At 43.4% G+C, this 13,307-nt stretch overlaps 1 protein-coding gene across 1 annotated transcript in view; it reads left to right on the top strand.

The window, feature by feature from the left end:
- The window catches only part of LOC110981133 (uncharacterized), a 37,659-nt gene that overhangs the window by 19,253 nt on the left and 5,099 nt on the right, over window positions 1–13,307 (top strand). Inside the window, exons 22-45 of the mRNA XM_087131467.1 lie at window positions 1,222–1,310; window positions 1,574–1,655; window positions 1,887–1,961; window positions 2,517–2,684; window positions 3,124–3,207; window positions 3,385–3,461; window positions 3,691–3,752; window positions 4,150–4,205; window positions 4,344–4,528; window positions 4,732–4,835; window positions 5,122–5,265; window positions 5,715–5,876; window positions 6,505–6,621; window positions 6,907–7,040; window positions 7,639–7,788; window positions 8,130–8,413; window positions 8,947–9,170; window positions 9,749–9,820; window positions 10,514–10,788; window positions 11,317–11,447; window positions 11,596–11,715; window positions 11,844–11,971; window positions 12,401–12,483; window positions 13,094–13,184. Of these exons, the coding sequence (XP_086987593.1) occupies window positions 1,222–1,310; window positions 1,574–1,655; window positions 1,887–1,961; window positions 2,517–2,684; window positions 3,124–3,207; window positions 3,385–3,461; window positions 3,691–3,752; window positions 4,150–4,205; window positions 4,344–4,528; window positions 4,732–4,835; window positions 5,122–5,265; window positions 5,715–5,876; window positions 6,505–6,621; window positions 6,907–7,040; window positions 7,639–7,788; window positions 8,130–8,413; window positions 8,947–9,170; window positions 9,749–9,820; window positions 10,514–10,788; window positions 11,317–11,447; window positions 11,596–11,715; window positions 11,844–11,971; window positions 12,401–12,483; window positions 13,094–13,184 (3,097 nt within the window). The remainder of the gene's footprint in view (window positions 1–1,221; window positions 1,311–1,573; window positions 1,656–1,886; window positions 1,962–2,516; window positions 2,685–3,123; window positions 3,208–3,384; window positions 3,462–3,690; window positions 3,753–4,149; window positions 4,206–4,343; window positions 4,529–4,731; window positions 4,836–5,121; window positions 5,266–5,714; window positions 5,877–6,504; window positions 6,622–6,906; window positions 7,041–7,638; window positions 7,789–8,129; window positions 8,414–8,946; window positions 9,171–9,748; window positions 9,821–10,513; window positions 10,789–11,316; window positions 11,448–11,595; window positions 11,716–11,843; window positions 11,972–12,400; window positions 12,484–13,093; window positions 13,185–13,307) is intronic.

The raw sequence follows: 13,307 nt of genomic DNA, 5'->3' as shown, positions 1-13,307 counted from the left end.
TCACGACAGAGCCAATGATGTAAATGGATAATTTTCATTCAAACATCTCTCCACAGCACAGGCGATGGTGACTAGAAACAGACATTTTTTTTGATGATGTGCTTGTGTCTCAAAAAGTTGTGCCATTTTGTTTCTTCAACCTGTGTTTACCGGTGTCTTTGAAGTGCAGTTGCAGTGAATGTTGTGTGTTTACTGTGCAGCCCTAGGCCATCAACATGTGGTCACAACATTTCTTTTGTCACTGATGAAGTGCTCATTTTATACATGCATAAACTTACATGTGCTATCCTTGTGAAGTTTACTGTATTGCCTCTAAAATGTACATTTTCATTTTCAAGGTTGACAGGCAAATGTTTTTTTACAGCTGCATGCGCACAATTGTACAAGATTGCCCACTGAACCAACATATAAACCTCCATAGCACCTTTTTTTTTTTAAAAACATAACAGAAACCTGTCATTTTTGTTAACATATCTGTTATGAAATTACCCTGTAGTTTTTGATCTTAGCGAAAGTTAACAGAATTTTATTTGCAGCCTGTAGTTTGTTCCTGACATGAATTTGAAGCACGGTGAATTCACAATGGTTGCGATGAATGTCACAAAAATATTTAGGATGTTGTGAAACTCACTTTTGCTTTCATGTGAAGTATGAACTGACCCTAACCCTACCCATTCCACTCCAAGCTGATGTAAACTCGGTTTACCCAACATATCTGAATCCTTTGGGGTCCACCAGGAATTATTGGAGGATGTTGTATGGTTGAGGAAGGTAGAGCCCAGCCTAGTGTTCGTTGTACCAGACAAGGTGCCTGACTTTAATGCCCTGTGAACATTAATGTGGCTCGTTACATAGGATTCAAGAAGGTTCCTTGCACGAGTGCTTTGGTGTCGGGGTTAAGATAGTTCGAGTTGTGGTGGACTTGGTCAAGGTAAACCGCTGAACCCAGCATAGCCTAGCCCAACCCAGCTCAGCTCAGTGAAAACCAGCCCTTACCGGACATAACCCTGATGACTCCACATGCATGTATTTGTACATCACCCTTGGCTAAATGCACTTCATGCATGAACCATGGTGAGAAATGCCCCTAGTACAGGTGTTCCATAATTTTGGAATTGTCGTCACAAAACAAGCATGATAGCAGGGATAACGACGAGCTCATCAGATTTGCGTGGACATACCTTTGTCTCATCCAGTGTTCATTTCTTCCAATGCGGACAGGCAATTCAAGGAGGCAGCAGGAGATGAGGAACATCTGAAGGAGTTACGTAATGCCTCGAGACGCCAGCATGAGTTGGACGTCATCAGAGGTGAGATCGCTTTTGGTGTGGCAGGACCATTGCCAAGTCCATTGCAGGTCCTCGCACCAATCCTGTCGCGAGGCTAGTCACAACTGCAGTCATTGGCAAAAGGATGCTCTTGTGACTTGGTTCAAGACTTGCGTTTCTTGCAGCTGACTCGCAGGGATCGGACATGTGATGGATTTGATTGTATTTCAGCTCAGTGAAATGCAAGTCACAGTCACTTTTGTTGTTGGAAGATACTAAATTTGTTGTTAATATTTTATCATCAGACACAGATGATCTTCAGGCAGATAACTCAGTGGAGGCAACATCGCATCAACCAACAGATGCCTCTGTCAAGGTCTTTGACAAGTGAGTAGCAAGATGCAAGATGAATATTCAACATCGATGTGAACTTTTTCATTGATCCAACCTGGGGCAAAGCAGTTTCTGCAGTGCCACTGTGAACTGCCTGGATTCGTTCACTCAGTGCGCTAACTGTACTCATTGAAAGTCGGCAGCATTTGTCCAAGGAGACACTAAGGCGCATAATTGTTGTTTTTCTTACCCAAAGTTTGTGGCTTTCTTGTTTTTGTTTGACAGGGATTCTGAGGATTACACTGAGCCTCTCAGTCAGCTCAGCCTGGTGGGCAGACTCTTCTCCAAGCTACTTATGAGGTACAAGAAAAGTTCCAAGAGACTTTCATTCAGACATGCAACTCAGTTGTCTTCGTAGAATAAAAGAGGGCGTGTTTATTTTGGGTACTCACTGCATAGGTGTGCCATGAGGCGCGCAAGTATATGCGCGTTTGACGCGGAGCATGCTGAGTACGCGTAACTAATTTATTCCTGCATGTATGGTCTTTGCGTACGCGCAGAACATGTGCAAGAACCTGCTTGTAACCACCTGCCTTTCTTCTGCTGATTGGGGGTGCACTTCAGCTCATGGCGGATAGGCCAGTTGACTGTTTGTTGGTTTAGCATAGCTCTCCAGGTTGTTCAGGCCAGAAGCCAAGCTTGATGTAACAACATGCAGAAGTCAGTGTAGTTCCATTTTGAAGAATGTATCTTCATTGAGACTGTTCTTGTGAAATTTAACTGTCTTCAATTGAAAGCTTTTTTGTGCCCTCTTAATTGTTTAGTACCTCAGACTGATCGGCGTTGAGTTTTTTGTTTTTTGTCGGGTTGAGTGTGAGTCACATTTTCATTGTCCCAATTTCTGTCTGAACACAGCTGTGCGTTGCTACCGAGTGGCACGTGGTTTAAGCGCTGGGAGGTAGTTCGCGTTGCCGTGGCGATCCTCATGGCATTCACTGTTACACTCCAGGCCTCTTTCTCCCACATGGATGTTGCGTTGTGGGTCATCAATTACTCACTCGATCTGATCTGCTACATTGACATGTGAGTCTGATTGATTTCTGAAAGATATACACCGTGATGGCTTTACTCGAGCACATCATTAAGTTCAGACTAGCACAACAGACATATAGCTAGGTAGACTATATGGACAGATAGCCTGAGTTTGGTGTTTGACCGTAATGGTTTTGAAAATTTGTAATGTGATTACTTTGTCTTATTATCTTGGTTTGACTGTAAGTAAATTTCGACTTTTTTACCATCTTGGAGAGAAGAAATACTTATTACATGGAGTCTCCTGTCGATGCGACAGATGAGTAGGCAGACAGGTCATTTGCCAATGTGGGACTTCATGTGAGAATGAAGACCGGTTTGTGACACATATGACTGGCCACAGATGCTGCAAGGGAACGAATCCAGATAAGAGGAACTCTGTTACTATGACTACAACATTATATGCCATTGACTTTATTTTTGTCTGCAGGTATCTGAAATTTCACACAGCTTTTTACAACGAGAACAATGTCCTGGTAACTCATCCAATCTCAACTGCAAAGCATTACTTCAAGTAAGATTATTCTTCCATATCTATCTTTTTGTAACCTGTAGAGCGTCTGCAGCCTTCTTGAGACATTTTGGACTTTAGGGGCTCATTGAAAGAATGAAAGGTAATGGCGTGTTATCACTACTTTATTTGTGTAGCCAATGAAGATTGTGATGTTGGTTTTTAATCTCTTCGCCACAGGACCAACTTCTTGATTGACTTGGTGGCCTGCTTCCCAGCTGAGCTCATTGGGTATGCCGTGCTGGGGACGTTCACTTGTAAGTTCCAAATTGGCCCGTGAGCATTTCTTTTGTCGATTCAAACAGCTTCAACTGTTTCACTAAACGTGTGACGCAGGAGCAAATACCAACTCGGTAATGGTTTACAGTCAAATATGTTGTATTTCTTCGCAATGTTTCACAGTTCAACTGGCCATCTGTCGGCAGTCACACATTTTTATCAGACTTGATTCTGTGTGTCAGTTTACCTTTTAATCTTGCCTTTCAGCCGATGCCATCCACGTGTATGCTGTGCTCCGGCTAAATCGATTCCTGCAGATGTACAGAGTTGTAAGTACCCAATTTAGTGCATCAATGAGCGTGAGACTGAACAAGTGAGAGAGTGTTACTGTGACGGCAAAGTTTAAACGCTGATAGGGTTCAGAAATTAGGGGTACATTTTTTTTTCGTGTCCTTGTCACATCTGGTATGATTTTGTAAGTTCAGAACACATTTTCTAATTTCCAATAGTGATGAATTAGTGCAAATTATCTGCCAAACAAATAGTAATAGTTTGAAATTGATTCCGGCGATATTTCCATGTCAAAAAACGAGGGTCAGATGGAACAGACACAAATGTCACACTTTTGGAGCCCTAATTTCTGGAATTACCCAGGGAGAAATTGCGGAAGTTTAGTCTTTGACTGCTATTATCACGGCTGTTTCTGATATTAACCTATAATTGCAGCCGCTGGCCTTCAATTATCTGGAGTCTGGTGTGGAAAACGAAACGGGGACCATCAGGTGAGTACAGCAGACGTCTCTCCAAAAGTGTATAGTTCCACAAGGGCACTTGGTATAACACTGCTGCCTTAATCTGACAAGTCATTTTCCTTGGCAAATCAGTAATGCATTTGTGCGTTTTTGTCCACTTTGCCTTAGGATGTTGAAGTTCTTCTTCTACCTGGGTCTGTTCTTCCACATCATGGCCTGCCTGTGGTATATGAATGCTTGCTCCCCTATCTTCAGGGCGAATCCCGTGCATGAGGACCTGAAGGGCTTGATTCCCACCAACGATCACTACTGCAAAAACATATCCTGGACGAGTGCCGTAGACCTAGGCTTCTGTAAGTGGCAGATGCAGCCAGTCAGGCTTTCAAAAATCCATGAAGGTTGTGTGTGATGAATCTTTGAGAGTTAGGGCTTATTATTTAATTATCTTTATTCAATATTCAACCGAAATATGCACAAAACAATAGAGATGCGACCTTTTTGGCGCACTTTCTTAGCTATTGTTGCTTTTGCCTGTCAACTGTTGTTTTCTGTGCAGACAACAAGAGTTTGAGCTATCAGTATGTCGTCAGCCTGTACTGGGCCTCAGCTACTGGTGCATCTGTTGGATATGGTGATATCCACGCCAAGAATGTATCTGAGGTAAATGAGACAGTCGACGTTAGTTCCCCGAGACTGGACAGACTAGTTCCTGAGGCGTGCAGAGGGAACTAGACATTTTTCTGGGCGAGTTCCTATTGCTTCAGGCATGCATGTTTTCTGAAACTGTGTTGCTTAAAGAAGAATTTGACATGAATGACCAAACTGACACATGCTCGGTAATGGCCTGTAATTCTGGTTGCCGACCAATGAGATTATGGTGCATCATGCCGGACAGGATATGACAAGGTGTTTCAACAAAGTGATGTTGTCTTGATTTTAATTTCAGATGGTACTTGCTCTGCTGTCCATGATCTGTGGTATTGTCTTCTTTGGCTACGTCATTGCTAGCGTGGCTGCTAGCTTGGCCAACGCCGACTCGCAGCGTGCACGCTACCAAGAGAAACTCACTGCAATACAGAACTATCTGAAGGTATGACAACATGCGTGCAGGTGTTGAATTAACAGCTTCTTTGATCATATATTGGCGCTGTGCTAGGACACGAGATGGCGCTGTTTTACTTTCCACCCCCATGCATGGTGCATGTTTGCATATTCTGATGGAAGCCAGGACAGTCCAATTGTAAGCCACATGCACCTCAACAAAAGTCTCCGTTGTCTGACCATGGTTTCTCCCTCTGGGCTACAGTGAAGTGATAGAGTGCTATTAAAGTTCTCTTTTCAGCGTGTGAATTGCCTACTATGAGACCTTATTTTTGCACAGTGAGTGCTCTAATATTCAAATGGGTCTCCGTGAGTGAAATAGCTCTTAGTAACCAATAATAGTTGTTTTTGCTGTCGTAGAGTGCTTTGAGTGTTTTGACGGCCTTTTCTCTCGTGACTGATTTCCGTCAGTTCTCTGAATCCGTATTTATTTGACAGGAGCAGCAGATAAATCGTTCATTGGAGCAGCGTGTCGTGAACTACTATAACTACATATGGCTCAGGACCAAAGGAGTAGATCCCAACTCGCTGTTTGATGGGCTTCCTCTCTCCTTGAAAGCCGAGGTGGCTTTGGATCTCTACCAAGACATGATCAACAAGGTACGTCCTGGCAGTCGACAGCGTCAGATGTCACCGAGTTGTAGCATTTGACTTGGGCCATATGTCGATTAACTTGTACACCAAGGAATGTCAACCTTTCAGGAAGGTTCGCCGTGCTCTTCTAGTGCCTTACTTGTGTGGCAAACAATGATGTGGCTTTTACAGTTGCTTTTGGCCTCGTCAGTCGTGACTCATAAATCCCAAATGGCCAATTTTGGTAACCTCAGGATTGATGTAAAGCTCGGTGTGTCCCCCAACCTTGCAAGTTGAATTCAAGCTTAATTAATTAAAGCTTAATTATTTCATACAGTTACAGACTTGTCTGGAAAACCAACTTTGGAACATTAGACAAAATGCTCCATGGATTTGCAGTCTATCATTACTTGATGTGTTCATCAACTTTCCAGATTAAAGGAGGCGCTTTTCCATATGTACCTTTTTTTTAAGTGCATTGCGTACACAATGCGTGTAGACACAAAAATAGACTCCATTAACATAACACACGTGTGCGTTGCGTTGCGTTCGACCGTCAAAATCACCCCGGGAGCGATTTTGACAGATACGCAATGCTTGGTGCAAGTGTTGACGGCCATATGGAAAGGCGCCTTTATGCTATATGCCTGTGCAGGTACCGCTGTTCCAGAACACTGAGGTGGGTTTCCAGAAAATGCTGGCTATGTGCATGACTCCAGTCTACGTGCTGAGCAAGGAATACGTCGTCAGAAAGTTTGACTTTGGAAAAGAAGTAAGCATGTTTTTCTGTTATTTGCCTTCATAAGCCTTTCGCCACCAGCTTATTAAGACAAGCAGATTGGGGAAAAATTTACCTTCTGTTTTGTTTGTTGGTTTTGAGCCAGAAAAATTGATAAAGACAGCATTTTCGTAATGTTGTCGTCATTGTTTTTTCGTTTCTTTTTACTTGTTTGTGGGGTCCTTCAGTGGGTGATAAGTCTAACATTGACTGAATGATGTTACCACATTCCACCTGTATTTCTTGACTGATATTCCTTCTGCCCACCCTTTTGGGCAGATGTTCTTCATTCACCGTGGCACTGTGGAGGTAGTGTCGGAGGACGGAAACACCGTCTTTGACACCATGAATGCCGGCAGGTTCTTTGGAGAGATCAGTCTGGTGTTCAGCTGCTCTAGAACAGCCTCTATCAGGTACAGTGGCGCTACTGAACGTTGACCTCAAGTAGTGATAGATGTGCGGCTCATATCTCAAAGTCACACGTAACCGAGTATTTTCATTGAATTCATATTGGCTAAAGTGTGCATTTGAATCATACTTCTAACTTTTATTGATGATAGAGATTACAGTCATGATATGAATTGATTTCACTTTGTTCTGTTACTGAGCCAAACAGTCGTGGAAACCTTTTCTAAGACAGAGATTTCCCTTTGTCTTGCTTTTGAATTTCATGCGCGTCAGTGCAACTTGAAAACACAAGAAAGCCCCCTTGCAGCAAGGATTTTCCCCCTGTGTTCCATGATGCATGCCAGGTCACAGGACTGTGTTTGTGTCCATGGGCAAGGCACTTTACCATAATTCATTTTTGCTTTGAAGTAGGGGAGAACGTATAGTGACAAGATGTGATTTCTGTGAATGGCCCCCTAAGATGTGTGGTTCCGTCAATGAAAATTTTTTTGTAGTGTCGCAAAGGTGTGGAGATATCAACAAATACCATGAGTGCAACGACTTTGATACTAATATTGAGGTTGGCTTAAATTGTCTTGTAATGCTAAACTTGGTGATTTGCAGGGCCCAGACCAACTGTGATATGTTTGTGCTCACCAAAGAGAACCTGGATGAGGTACTAACACACTATCCGTCGATCAAGGAACAGATTAACAGGGTAGCCGAGGAGCGCATCAATGCCGTACGCAAACGCAGCAATGCCAAAGTAGAGGGGTGAGTCCTCGGCCCTTCTTACGTTTCTTGGAAGCCGTGGTAACCATCAAGTTTTTTAAAGAGCCGTGCTGGTGTAATGTGTTCCCTGGCATCTGAATCTGCAGCGTAGATCTAGGTCTAGCTCTGTGCTTCATTGGAAATGCGCAGACACGCGCTGGCAATATATGTAGCAGGATGTGTGTGCAAGTGCTTGCACTTGTTTGCATATGCATGTAAACAGCTCAGGTATGCTTATTTAGTTCCTTGAAATCATCCCTTGGGGAAAGAAATACTTGCACTAGTTATTATGGATGCATGTACAAACAAAAACGAGGGGTTTTTACATTTGTATTTTCTTAAAGGATAGCAACAAATCAAGTAATAATAACAACAATCCGAGCAATAATCCCAGCGAGAGCACCAGTGCTTCCAGCAATAATAACGAGACGAACGCCCAAGCAAATACCGACAGTAAGGCCACGGCAGAGAATGCCGCCAAGAACGCCACCAACAGCCAGCCGGCGGACGGCCCAAGATGGCAAGAACGAAAACCAGAACAACGACAAGGGCGCGGAGAAGACGACTGAGACTGGCGACGACAAGGACAAGAAGAAGAAATCTCAGAACGGAAGGGCGCCGGGGGCTGGTTGGTTGGATTTTAGTCATTTCAGGAATTCCTTTTTTATTTCAGAGTCCATATTGGTCCAAAGATCTCATTTCATCTCAGGAATTTCTTTTCATATTACAGATTTGTTTTATATCAGGTTTCCATTTCATTTCAGGGATGCAATTTCATTTCAAGGATTGTATCTTTCTTGAGGGATTCCATTCCATTTAAGGGATGCCATTTCATTTCAGGGACCCCTTTCAATTTAGGTATTTCACTTCATCTCGTCCTGCCTCATATCTCGTCTCTTGTCTCGTTTCATGTTAATCTCATTTTAAGGATCTCTGAATTGAGGCATTCCGTTTCATTTCAGTACATCCTGACTAACGCTTGAAAAAGGTTTTTTGTCTCGTGAGTTGGATTTTTCCTGTGAGGTGGATCACAGCATTAATTCTCGTATTTCAGCAAATGTGTATCACAGGTTATAGGTTATCTGATCGGGAAACTTTACAGCAGCTTACAGATGGAAACTCATTGCTGATAAGGATGACGTTGCCATTATCTTGTCACAGCATCTTCCTCTGAGCCCGAAGATTCCTCCCGCTTGGACCTGGGTAGCGACTCCGGTGAGGTGCAGACGCGTCAACCTCCCTGCTGTTTGCGCAACAAGAACTACCTGGAGGAGCTGCTGAAGGCCAACCGCTTTGTCCTGAGCCCTGACAGCAAGGTCGTGCGCTATCTCAATCGCCTTACGTGCTTCCTTGCCTACATAATGTCCTTCACCATCCTGTTCCAGGTGATTAAAAGCAACAAAAAATAATTGAGAACTGAAATTTTGATCTTGTCGGTAGTCAGGCCACCAGGCATCTGATCAGCACGAGAAAGTGGCGCTTGAATCAATTTGACTTCTCTTTGATGCAGTTGTGTCTACTTTATTGTGTTAAATTTGAGAGGGTGTTCATTATTGTGTTCTTCCATGGCAGTCCAAGAACCTCATCCTGGTGTTGGGAGTTTTTCATTGTGGTGCTTAAATTCTAGATGGGCTTATTCGGAGCACCAAGATATGATTTGGAATATGTGATGACGCATATTGTAAGAAATAAAAGATGTTCAATTGAGAACATTTCAGTCTTGTATAAACATTTTTGTTAACATTTTTTGTCCTGCGTTGGAAGTTTTGAGATCTTTTTTTCCCACTGCATTTGTATCATTCGTTGTTAACATATATTATTACCTTTTTAATTAGCGGCTCTCAGAAATACGGTTTATGATTCTTGTGATTTGGATTTTATAACTGGTGTTGTCTTTATTGTGCTATACAGTAAAAGTGTCATCTCGCCTGAAATTGGGTTTTGTTGCATTGCGTTTGTCTAGGCTGCCTTCCAGGAACAGAGCACCCTTATTCTCGTCTTTAGTTACACCTGCGAAGCGGTGTTCATTTTTGAGGTAAGTCAGATCTCGGCAAAATGCACATCACAAAGCCTGGAGTTGCGTCAATGGAGTACTTATATAAAGAAACCTATCGGGTGCATTCGTGCTTTTGTTCAAACCTTCTCAGTACATTTTGAGGATGTCTGTTTGCATGTCTTTTGTTACTGATGCAATGTAAAGGCCGGTTCATGCTGCGTATTCACTGTGTATGCAGCGCGAAGGTCTATTTTGAGGTGTCTGCAGTGCGTGAATGAAAGTGCAGTGCCTAATGAAAATGCGCGCTTGCACGCAGTTTGTGAAAATAATGGATAGTGCGTATGCACCAAATGTATGCGTATTCGGACAAACTAAAAAATTTTAACTTTTGTCGGATATGCAAGCGAGTATGAACCAGCCCTAAAAGCCAGTGCTTTTAAAACTAGATCACCCAATCTGTGAATTGCAGCTTTAAGAAATGTACACATTGCTGCCTGCGACACACGGTTTCTTCTATTCTAACCTGTGACCCAACTTTGTAAAATAGGTTGCACGTCATCAGAAATAGTTTTAAGTGACAGACCTCCAAATAAATTGTGGTTAGTGGAGCTATTGCCATTGTTATGTCCATGATTTCTGTATCAAAATGGAGAGCTGAAGACATTCTTACCGTTGTGAGATGCCCTTAAAATGCATTTTGTGGACCTGGTTGCATATGTTTGCATTGCCTAGATATATATCAAGTTTCATGTCAGCTGTGCTGATGAGTACGGGGAACTGGAGACTGACTTCAACAAGGTGTACATGATCTACTTCAAGAAGCTGAGCGGCTTCCTGTTAGATCTGGCTGCAGCACTGCCGCTGGACCTCTTCGCCTTGTGCTTCACCAACAGTGATGAGCAGTCGACGCGCTTTGCTGCCCTCACCCTCCTCCGGATTGTCCACCTGCTGCGGTTGGTCAGGGTGGTGCAGTTTTTCGACGCTTGGGAGAAGGAGCTCAATATCAAGTAAGTTGCGAGCGAGCTGGAATTTCAATGTGACACGTTGCAGGTCAGGCGAGTCAAACAACTATGGAACGTCAGTGGTATTGGCATTGAAAGATGCGTCTTTTGAGTGGTAAGAAGATGGTTTAGATACAAAGAAGTCTGTCTACAGTTCTGAAGGCATTTTGTCCTTGTTTCTACAAATTTAATCTCTCCATTAATTCTTGATTGCATGCTCGTACTAGAAAACCGTGTTGATTATTGGTTACAAAGGTTCACCAATACTTCCCCAAAATTGTATGTCCAACGTAGTATTCGTAGAAGTTTTTCCCCAGTGTTTTACTGGATAGGTTGGACGGAAAAATGAACTAGGTTATATACAACAACATCCAGTGAATCAAGTGTTGTACTCGATTTCCTTTTGTCAACTTCCCAGTAAAAATGTGGTTTGATTCAGAAATGGCCTGTAGAATCACAGATCAAGAAGCAGATTTCAAGTGCGCTGCAGTGTGAGTATTGATACCGCGGTTGTTCCTTTCTTTCCCTTTCCAGTATGCTGCTGGTGCGTCTGACCAAGTTCTTCGGGCAGTTGTTGATTGTCATCCATTTCTTTGCCTGCCTTTGGTACTTCTTCGCCTGCCCGTTGGGGACCTGCCACGAAGGGACGTGGGCAGATGCAGAAAGTGAGTATTGTAATGGCGAGTTGTGCATGAAAGGCTGCGCGTGTCTGAGGAACGCACTGGAGCGCGGGTGCATTGCTTCAAGGGACTGTTTGTTTTACAACTTGGAGCATTGTGTATACATGTATATGGCGTGTTGTCTTTATTTCAGTGTACACGGAGGAGAGTGCTCATTGGTTGACTCGGTACGGGGATAGCTTCTATTGGTGCGTCGCCACCCTAACGTCTACTGGCTATGGAGACTTCCATGCGCTCAGCCCGATGGAAATGAGTGAGTACATCGTGATCGTCGATGTGGCAAAGACGTACGATTACAAATGTTTTCAAGGGAATATAAAATTCAACCCTGAAGCCCCGTGGATGATTCCTGCCTCTGCTATGATCGTTTTTTTTCCCTAGTCTTTGCAAGTCTCGTCATGGTGATTGGACAGCTGCTGTTTGGCTCCATTTTGGGTAACATTGCGTCCACCCTTGCCAATGAAGAGTCCGGTAGAGTTGCCTATGAGCAGAGATTGTCAGCAGTGAAGGTAAGGTGGCAGGCACTGTAGTGCGCACTGTATGAGGGCACTGTTAGTGGACGTGCTATTGGTGCTGTGCGAGCACTGTTGAGGGCGCCATAAATGGGCATTCTATTGGTGCCGTGCAAGCTCAGTTGAGGGTACCATAACTGGGCATTCTATTAGTGCTATACGAGCACTATTGAGGGCACTGTAAATGGGCATTTTATTGGTGCTATTGTCTTGCTGTGTCTTGTTGTCCAAGTTTAAGCATTGCTCAGTATTGTGTAGGAAATTGCCTTATACCCAACTCTGGTTTTATGGAACCTTTTAATGCAGCGTGCTTCAGATGTCATTGGTCCCACGACGAAGTGGCATCGTGCTTAGACATTGTGCACACTGTGTGGTGCTTTGTGATCGATGTTATGCTTGGTAATGCCAACACTTTCCTTTTCCCAGGTGCAAATGAAAGACATGCGGCTGAACAGCAAGCTGAGAAATCGCGTTGTCAGCTACTTTGACTATCTGTGGATGCGCAACAAGTAGGTGTATGTTTCATCTCGTATGGGACAGTCTGTGGCCTCACTGCTTGCCTAGAGATATTGGACCTCAAAAGAAGATGCCAATACCAAGTCACTGACTGATTCATGCAGTGCATTAGATAATGAATTGACCTGGGTAATCATGATAATTGTTATTGACTGGCTTATCGCTGCACCTTGTGGGCCTGTGGTACATTGAGTGGGAATTTGATGACAGTGGCCGAATTCTACTTTTCGATCGATGTAAATTTCACTTTCTCACTCCTTACATTGTGCTACAAGCACTTAAAAATTGTGACAAAACCATCACAAGCTGCTTCCGAGTATGCTTCATGTTCTTGCAAAATTGGAAAGTCCTGTATTCTTCCAGAGTGATGTCAGGCCAAGGCATTTTGTGGACAATTCCCCCAGTCAGTCTCCGAGATGGATTTGAGGGACAAGAATCAAGTTCAGGATTCTGTAGAGGATTTCTATAAAATCCGGCACAAATGGCATCATTGTTCTTCAATTAGGGTGCCCATAGATTTAGTCTATTCTCTAAGTGGCCCGTGAAAATGAGCTTGCCTTCTAGTCCTCTGAAGTTCTCTGTCATACTCTGTATCTTTTCCAGGGGAGTTGATCAGCACACTTTGTTCAAGGACGCGCCATTCTGCTTACAGACTGAGATAGGACTCGCTGTGTATGAAAAGAGCCTGAAGAAGGTTATTCCCAAATCTGATTAGAATCCGTGTTACCTGTAGTTTTCCTGATGCATTTCTCTAGCTGACAAAGTTTCCAAGAGCTAATGCTGAGAAATCATAAGGTTGTGTACTATGCCACGGTCA

Source organism: Acanthaster planci, linkage group LG21 (genome assembly GCF_054643075.1).
Source record: "Acanthaster planci isolate LZ-2023a linkage group LG21, COTS_SCS, whole genome shotgun sequence".
Lineage (NCBI taxonomy): Eukaryota > Metazoa > Echinodermata > Asteroidea > Valvatida > Acanthasteridae > Acanthaster > Acanthaster planci.
Note: the sequence above shows the minus strand (reverse complement) of the source record. Positions and strands in the feature narration are given on the sequence as shown.